Source organism: Sturnira hondurensis, unplaced genomic scaffold (genome assembly GCF_014824575.4).
Source record: "Sturnira hondurensis isolate 20B ecotype Veracruz unplaced genomic scaffold, ASM1482457v3 Scaffold0017094, whole genome shotgun sequence".
Lineage (NCBI taxonomy): Eukaryota > Metazoa > Chordata > Mammalia > Chiroptera > Phyllostomidae > Sturnira > Sturnira hondurensis.
This window is the reverse complement of record NW_028089725.1, coordinates 200680-209880: the sequence shown is the minus strand read 5'-3', so window position 1 is coordinate 209880 and position 9201 is coordinate 200680. Positions and strand designations below refer to the sequence as shown.

Sequence of the window (9201 nt, the reverse complement as noted above, 5' to 3'; positions counted from 1 at the left end):
TGACTGTGGTAGACAGTAGCCTGGTTGGTGAGAGGGCTTCTGGTGTTAAATCAGTGTTGCTGGTTTGGGGGCTTGGAAGCCCAGGGAGAGGAAGGGTGAAGGTCCCTAGGTGAGACAATTGCCCCTAAACCTATGAGTGCATCTTTATGTTATCCCTTGGAGTTTGGCTTGGGAAAGCAGGGGAGAGATTAAATGTTAGAGAACCTGGGTAGAGCCTGAGGCTTCCAGAGTCGTGATATTTTTTGATGGGGTCACCTCTGCTCCAGATGGAGTTGGTGTTGGAGAAGCATGAGGTCCACAACCCCACACTCCTCATTGTGGGCAGCTCTGTGGGAGGGCTGCTGCTACTGGCTCTCTTCACAGCCGTACTGTACAAGGTGAGTCTTTTCATCCCACACTTCACAGCATGCAGCACAAGCCTTCCCACAGACAGGACTGTATGTATAGCAGGAAAAACTCAGATAATGGAGTGAGGCAGGCCTGCGTACAGATTTTGGCTCTGTCTTACTGTTTAGTGTTAAGCAAGTTGCTCAAACTCTCTTGGTGTGTTTCCCATTTTTGAAATCATAATAATGCTCACCTCACAGAGTGCCTGAAGCAAGACAGAAATGAATCCATGGTCTGTATCCAGTCCTACCTGACTTGAGAATCTATGCTGTTCTCTGAGTTCTGTGTATAAGCACTATTCTCGGAACCCAGTGGATGCTCTTAATATGACAGCTGTTGTTCGGATAAGTGTTCTGGAACACAAACACAGTCAGCTAGGTTCCCTTCTTCTCTCTCAGCTTCTTCCTTACCCCAACTTTCTTCCCTGTCCTCTTACCCAGACTTTCTGATTAACTTCCCTTCATAGTTTGGCTTCTTCAAACGTCAGTACAAAGAAATGCTGGACGACAAGCCTGAAGACACCACCACATTCAGTGGGGATGCCCCAAATTTGCCTTTGTCCTAATAATCTACTTCCCTGTGTATCTCTACTCTCATGGGCTGGTCTTGCCTTAGGCTATGTATCCACTTCTGTGGGAATAACTTCTGCATGGATCTGGACTGGCCCAAGCAACTTACAAGGTGCTACATCACCTTCCCAGGGCCTTCAAAGACTTTTATGTTTTGACATATCTGCCAAACTTCTTCAGTGACAACCCACTTTTTACTGAAGCAGGTATGATGCCAGCATAAATTTTCTTATGTATGAGAATTGTCACATTAAATAAGGATGTTTATAATATATTTTCCTGGTAGGGAAGAGCTCTAATCCAGGGCCTGAGTGCCACTGTAGGAAGGACTGGGTAAACCTATTTGTGGGTATCAAGAACGCTCTCTCGCTCTCTCTCTCTCTCTCTCTGGTGAATGAGGCCTGTGATCATCTGCTCTTAGTGGTGCTGTGGGTAGTGTCAGGGAAGGAGGGCAATAGAAGTTTTTTATGTGTGTTGCTAATGGGTTTCAGCCCAGGCTTCACCCTCCCTGGCAATCAGTGAGCAGACTGTCTTAGAAGGTGAACAGAATGCCCAGAGCTTGTTTGAACCAATATCCCCCTTGAATTGGGTCCCCAGAAGCTAGGAGAGCCAGGCTTCCAGAAAGGAACATCTGATTTCCCAAATGAACACAGAAGACCCATTATGGTGGTCATGAAGAAAGACTGAAATACCCCACACTCGTAATTAGGTCATGAAGCCTCACAATATAGGGCTATGGACCCTATGTTTGAAATCAGGGCAGTTTCCAGTTAGTCGGAATTTACACATTCTTTGTGAAAGACGTTTAGAGCCCAGAGCCCTAATTATTATTAATAGGCAAGCAAGAAGGAACCATGTCCCCCCCAGCCCCTCCCGGATCAGGCCTTGGGGAGAGCACACACAGTGCGCAGGCATTGTTGCCACCTGGGGAGTGGAGTGCCGACGCCCGCTCCAATCTTGCTCTGCCCCGCCCCCCACCAGCAGGTCCTCACGGAGCAGTCGGACACACAACTTCCACATCTTTATTGAGCCTGGGGCCTCCACCCAGGCCTCAGGGCCTTTCATAGCCGGTGGGCAGAGGATTGACATGGGGATTGTGGAAAAGAGTGTGGTTTCCGTCTCCCCAGGAGTAGGGCTGTGGAGAAAAGAGGGGAGAGCGAGTGGTCAGCCCCGGGCCCCGCGCCCCCAACTGCTCCCGCCCAGTGCCAAAGCTTTGGCCCGCATACCTTGGTGCGGATGCGGAGATGGTGGTAGGGGATGAACTCGGGGCGCTCGTGGTGGCCCGCGTGGAGCCAGCAGTTGACACTGCACAGCACCACGCTCGGCAGAGCCAGCACGAAGGTCAGGAAGCGCCAGGTGCCGGCTGTAAGGGACACAGGCAGGGGTGAGAGATGCGGAGAGGGCCTCAGGAGGACGGGGTAGGAGAGGGCCTCAGGAGGACAGGGTAGGGAATTAGCCGGTGGGGGTGTTGCAAGGTCAAGGAGCCTGTCCCCGCTCACCTCCTGCCCCTCCGTGGTCTCCCTTGGCTGCACTCGCCAAGCCCCGACTCAAGAACTTCAGAGGCAGAGCCATTGCGGTGACAGAAGCTAGGAGCAACAGCACTGTCCTTGCACTCTCCTTCACTGAGGCCGAAGTTGTCGTCCCCTCTTTTGGGGGCCAATCACCTGTTGAGGCAGGGCAGCTATTTTTAGGAGTTTTCTATATTTAAAATGAAGCCTGATAGGCTGAGGTCCTTCTCTCCAGACAGCTGCTGTACTGTGCCTTTTATTTTGGTAAGGGGACATTTAAAATACAATATGCCATTCTTTGTATAGTTGCAAGGAACTATTTTGTTCAATACTGTAGTCCCAGTGGCTGGCACAGAGCAGGCCTTTAATAAATATGTGTAGAATGAATTGCGCCCTTTTGAGTTTCAGTTTCTTTACACTGAAATAGAGAACAGGCTGACAGTGACCAGAGGGAAGAGGGGAGGGAATTTCAGGGGAAATGGGGGAGGGATTTAGAGGAACATATATAAAGGATACATGGACAACAACTGAGAAGGGTGGAAATGGGAGGGAGGAGGGGAGCACGGCGGGTGGGATGGGATGGGAGTAATAGACAGAAAACTGTACTTGAAAAATAATTAAATAAATTTAAAAAAATAAAATAAAAAAATTTTTAAATGAATTTCAGTTTCTTTAATCTGTAAAATGTATAATAATGTGTACTTTAAATTTATGAAGTTTGCATAAAGTAACACAGGGTTGCCCTGACCGGTGTGGCTTGGTGGATTGGGTGTTGTAGTCCTACAAACCAAAAGTTTAAATGCTCCATTCCAGGTCAGGGCACAGGCCTGGGTTGCAGGCCAGGTCCCCAGCTCGGGGCCTGTGAGAGGCAACCAATTTGGTTGACGTTTCTCTCCCTCCTTTTCCCTCTCTATAAAAATAAATAAAATGTTAAAATAAACAAATATATAAATAAATAAAGTAACATAGAATATACCAGCTTAGAGTCTAGCATATAACGGTAGCTCAATATATGTATTAGTCACAGTTCTTTGCAAAGAATGGAACTCACTCAAATAGTTTTTAAAAGAGAAGCAATTGAGAATCTTAGGTAGCTCACAGGATCTCTGGTATGGCCAGAGAGGCCTGCAATATGCACAGTCAGATACAACCACTCCGTGTGCCAGCTGCAGCAAGACACCACCACACTTCACACTGCTGGACACTGGGTGCCAAAAACGTCATCAGTGCTGCCCGGACAAATGGATTCTCCCCCCTCTCGAAAATGGAATCTTTGTGAAGCTTGTCTCCTTGATCTGCGGTCTTCTGAATCAGAGTGTCATGTGGGCCCCAGCTGGCAACACCTAGGCCACTGCATATGCTCCAGTTTCAAGAAAGTCTACGTAATTGAGTTTGGGCTTCTCCCTCAGGAAGGAAGGAATTATATCTTGAAGAAAATCCCCAAGTATAGTAAGAGTGCCCAAAAGGTGCTGGGCACTCACAAATTGGACAAGTGTCCACTGCAAGTATGTTATTTCAATCTGAAAAATCTGACTTCTTGAAAGAAAAAGAAGAAATCCGAGGCAGGCCTGAATGAACCCTGTCTCTGAGCAGATCACTGGAAAGCTGCAGGACGCGGCCGGGCTGGCGTCTGCCTTGGTCTCTGCCCTGCTCTCAGCACCTGCAGCTGGCATGAGGCAGGGGTTCCACAAATCCACATTCAATTAATGCTTGAACCGTGTTACTTTCATTAACCACATAGACATGTCTTTTCAGAACTATAATCCAACAGGATGCTTCCAGCTTCAAGCAAGACCTGATGTACCTAATATGAATATATAAAAGAAAAAGGAGAGGACTTCCGCCAAGATGGAGGCATAGGTGGAAAGACTGTGCCTTCTCCCACAACCAAGTTTGAATACAACAAAGGTTTGGAGAAACAAAGACACGATCAAAGGACAGAAAATTGAATTATACAGAAGTCCCACTACATCTAACCCTTGAACGGGGACGGTAAGAGGGGCGGAGCCAGCAGCGAGCAGGGTCGGGCAGGACAGGGCCCCCGACCCAGGCGCGCAGGCAGACGAGAACCAGTTGGGGTGCGGGGCAGACCGCGGGCGCATATTCGCACACAGTGAGACAGACCATGCAGGCCCCAGGGGGCGAGGGCTGAGCGCGGTGGCACACTCGCGAGCAGTGGGACGAAACGCGTGGGCCAGGTGACGGCAGCAACTGCGGCACCGGTGAGGGCCGTGGTGGCAGGCGGCAGACAGGACGCCAGAGTCCCTCTTTGACCCCGCCCCCACATACAGCGTCACAACCCAGCGACTTAGTTGCCCTGTTCTAGTGAACATTTTAGGGCTCTGATCCTGCTATGGAACAGGCACGAACAACCCGAAAGATGGCACAAGAAGAACTCAAAGTCCAAGAGCCAATAACTCTCAGTGACCAAGAAATTGCCAGACTCTCAGAAGCACAATTCAGGACACTATTTATCAGGATGCTCACAGAACTTGTTGATTATAGTCACAAATTAGAGGAACAAAGTCACAAATTACAGGAATATATGAAGGCTAAACTAATTGAAATGAAGGGAGATGCACAGGAAACCAATAGCGATGGAAAGGAAACTGGGACTCAAATCAATGGAATGGACCAGAAGGAAGAACAAAACATCCCACCAGAAAGGAATGAAGAAATGAGAATTCAAAAAAATGAGGAGAGGCTTAGGAACCTCCAGGACATCTTTAAACGTTCCAACATCCGAATTATAGGGGTACCAGAAGGGGGAAAGAAACAGCCACGAGTGGAAAACGTATTTGAACAAATAATAAAGGAGAACTTCCCCAGTCTGGCAAAGGAAATAGACTTCCAGGAAATCCAGGAAGCTCAGAGAGTGCCAAAGAAGTTGGACCCAAGAAGGAACACACCAAGGCACATCATAATTACATTAGCCAAGACCAAAATGAAGGAGAGAATCCTAGAAGCATCAAGGGATAAGGGGACAGTCACCTACAAAGGAGTACCCATCAGACTGTCAGCGGATTTCTCAAAAGAGACCTTACAGGCAAGAAGGGGCTGGAAAGAAGTATTCCAAGTCATGAAATCCAAAGACCTACAGCCAAGATTGCTTTATCCAGCAAAACTTTCATTTAGAATGGAAGGACAGATAAAGTGCTTCTCAGATAAGGTCAAGTTCAAGGAGTTCATCATCACCAAGCCCTTATTTATGAAATGTTAAAGGGACTTATCTAAGAAAAAGAAGATAAAAAACGTGTACAGTAAAAATGACAGCAAACACACAGGTATTAACAACCACACCTAAAACAAAAGCAAACCAAGAGGACAGCTAGATCAGGAGTGGAACCATAGAAATGAAGATCACATGGAGGGTTAGAAACAGGGGGGTGGGAGGGGGAGAAGGGGGGAGAAGGCACAGAAAATAGCATAGATGGTAGGTAGAAAATAGATAGGGGGGAGGGCGAGAATAGTGGGGGAAATATAGAATCCAAAGAACTTGAGACACGTGGTTATAAACTAAGGGGGGCAGAATGGTGGGGGAGGGAGGGTGCGGGTGGAAGGGATTGAAGGGGGGGAATAGAACAACTGTAATGGTATAATCAATAAAATATATTTTTAAAAAAAGAAAAAAAAGAAAAAGGAATTGTATATACCTAATCTAAACATATAGAAGAAAAACAAGGAGGGCACGTTTTCAAAGTAAGTTTAAACTGAACTTAGCTTCTAGTTAATGTTCTTAGGTTTTTTTCTTTTTTGGTAACCTCGCGTAGCAGTCAAATGTTATATAGTGTTAAATTACTACTGAGTCCTCACTCAGCTACAATGGAATTCTTCCTACAATTGCTTTCTCTCACTTGGACTTGAAATTGCTGCTGAGAAAATGGGGGCCAAATTTCAGTTAGTTACTTGGCATCTCTCTTCACATACAGTCCCCTCAAAGCCCTCTCCACTTATGATACGGCTCGTGGGGAAAACAGAAATGTAGAGTGGTGTTTTCACCTAAAGAGGTTCTAGGCTCCCCTCTCTCCACTCAGAGCTTTGTTGGTCATTGCCACACAATTCCATGGGGATTCCCTCCCCTTCGCCTCAGTTTGGAAGTTCCCACTGAGAGCTTTGCCCGCTGGTACTTAGTGAATGCCCTGAGGTCTGCCACAACCCTCGCTGCAGTCACCCTCCCATAGTGCACCTGCTTAAGCACCCAGAGGCTTCTACTTAAGTAGTTTGTGCTTTCCTGGGGTGATCATGGTTTTGTCTTAACTGCCTGTGTGTAGAGAGAAGGCAGAGCTGACTCCTGCAGTCTTTGGATTCACTATTGGTTTTTTTTCTTCTTTCTTTTTTTCCCCTCCTCTGAGGACAGTTTTTCATTGCTTTTAAAGATTTTATTTATTTTAGAGAGAAGAGAAGGTAGGGAGAAAGAGAGAAAGAGAAATATTGACATGTGAGAGAAACATCGATTGGTTGCCTCCACATGTACCCCAACTGGGGACCAGGCCTGTGACCCAGGCATGTGCCCTGACCAGGAATCAAACTGGCAACATTTGGCTTTGCAGGATGATGCTTAACCCATTGAGCCATGCCAGCCAGAGTCACTTTTTTATTGCTTTTAGAGAGAAGGAGGTAGAGAGAGAGAGAGAGGAGAGAGAAATGTCAATGTGAGAGAGAAACTTTGATCACTTGCCTTCTCGTATGTGCCCTGACCAAGAATTGAACCTGTGACCTTTCAGTCTATCAGAAGGATGCTCCAACCAACTGAGCCATACTGGCAAGGGCACCATTGTTTCTTAAGTTGTCTCACACATAATTTATTAATTGTGCTGCTGCCAAAGCTTCCAGTTACTAGAGCTTTAGGTTTTTCTTTGCTTCAGGGAAGAGCAAACTTACTAGTTGTTAAGTAAACCCCATGGGAAATGTGGACTTTGGCCAAGATGGAGGCATAGGTAGACACACCATGCCTCCTCACACAACCAAAATAAGGACAACAAAAATTTAGAAACAAAATAACGACCAGAACTGACAGAAAATTGAACTGTATGGAAGTTGGACAGCCAAGGAGCTGAAATAGACACCTTCATCCAGACCGGTAGGCGGGGCAGAGTTGAGCGGCTGAACAGAGAGGGGTCAAGGCACAGGAAACAATGACACAGGGCGTGCAAGTCACCCCGGGTGTGCAAGACACAGCGGGTGGACCATGGGCATTGGGTGGCAACAGGCAGACATAGGAAGGCAGCAATTGTGAAGCAGGGCACTGCACACAAGGCAGCTGACCGGGCAGTGGTCCCACATTCTCGGGCAGATAACTGGGGAGTGAGTCAGACCACACAATCTAGGGTCCCAGCACTGGGAAATAAAGCCTCAAAACACTGATTGAAAATACCTGTGGGGGTTGAGGTGCCAGAAGAGACTCCCAGCCTCACAGGAGAGTTTGTTGGAGAAACCCATGGGGTCTTAGAATGCACACAAGCCCACCCACATGAGAATGAGCACCAGAAAGGCCCAGTTTGCTAGGGGGAAGCAGTGGAAGGGACTGAAATGCAACAGAGAGCAGAGAAAGCACCATTGTTCCCTCTCAGACCCCACCCTCCCATACAGTGTCACAACCCAGTGATTGGGTTGCCCCACCCTGGTGAACACCTTACACCCCACCCCTTACTACATAACAGGCACAACAAGACAAAAAAAACAATGGCTGGAAAGGAAAAACAGATCAAAGCTCCAGAAATAATACAATTAAGTGACCAAGAGCTAGCCAAACTATCAGATGCACAGTTCAAAGCACAGTGATCAGGATGCTCACAGAATTGGTTGAATTTGGTCACAAATTAGATGAAAAAGTGAAGGACACAATAAGTGAAATGAAGAAAAATGCATAGGGAACCAATAGCAATGGGAAGAAAACTGGGACTCAAATCAATGGAGTGGACCAGAAGGAAGAAAGAAACAACCAAACAGAAAAGAATGAAGAAACAAGAATTCAAAAAAATGAGGAGAGGCTTAGAAACCTCCAGGACATCTTTAAACATTCCAACATCCAAATTATAGGGGTACCAGAAGGGAAAGAGGAACAGCCACGAGTGGAAAACTTATTTGAACAAATAATGAAGGAGAACTTCCCCAATCTGGCAAAGGAAATAGACTTCCAGGAAGTCCAGGAAGCTCAGAGAGTCCCAAAGAAGTTGAATCCAAGGAGGAACACACCAAGGCACGTCATAATTACATTACCCAAGTTTAAAAGTCTAGAAGCAGCAAGAAATAAGGGGACAGTCACCTACAAAGGAGTTCCCATCAGACTATCAGCTGATTTCTCAAAAGAGACCTTACAGTCAAGAAGGGGCTGCAAAGAAGTATTCCAAGTCATGAAATCCAAAGACCTACATCCAAGATTGCTTTATCCAGCAAAGCTTTCATTTAGAATGGAAGGACAGATAAAGTGCTTCTCAGATAAGGTCAAGTTCAAGTAGTTCATCGTCACCAAGCCCTTATTTATGAAATGTGAATGTGAAAGGGACTTATCTAAGAAAAAGAAGATAAAAAATGTGTACAGTAAAAATGACAGCAAACTCACAGTTATTAACCACCACACCTAAAACAAAAACCAAAACCCACTAAGCAAACAACTAGAACAGGAACAGAACCACAAAAATGGAGATCACATGGAGGGTTAGCAACAGGGGAGTGGGAGGAGGAGAGAGGGGGAAAAGATACAGAGAATATGTAGCATAGATGGTAGGTAGAAAATA

The 9201-nt window shown here is 46.5% G+C and overlaps 1 protein-coding gene and 1 long non-coding RNA gene across 2 annotated transcripts; one reads left to right on the top strand and one right to left on the bottom strand.

Moving 5' to 3' along the window:
* Positions 1 to 259: 259 nt before the first annotated feature.
* LOC119001756 (uncharacterized) lies at positions 260 to 1230 on the top strand. The gene is made up of 2 exons (XR_005069630.1): positions 260 to 377; positions 854 to 1230. It is a non-coding gene; the product is annotated as an uncharacterized LOC119001756 (long non-coding RNA).
* A 727-nt stretch (positions 1231 to 1957) lies between these two features.
* On the bottom strand, positions 1958 to 2541 carry COX6A2 (cytochrome c oxidase subunit 6A2). The gene is made up of 3 exons (XM_037067265.1): positions 2456 to 2541; positions 2183 to 2319; positions 1958 to 2091 (listed from the first exon to the last, which is right to left on the bottom strand). The coding sequence occupies exons 1-3, from the start codon at positions 2526 to 2528 to the stop codon at positions 2008 to 2010; spliced, it is 294 nt and encodes a 97-aa protein (XP_036923160.1). The 5' UTR covers positions 2529 to 2541; the 3' UTR covers positions 1958 to 2007.
* Positions 2542 to 9201: the final 6660 nt, after the last annotated feature.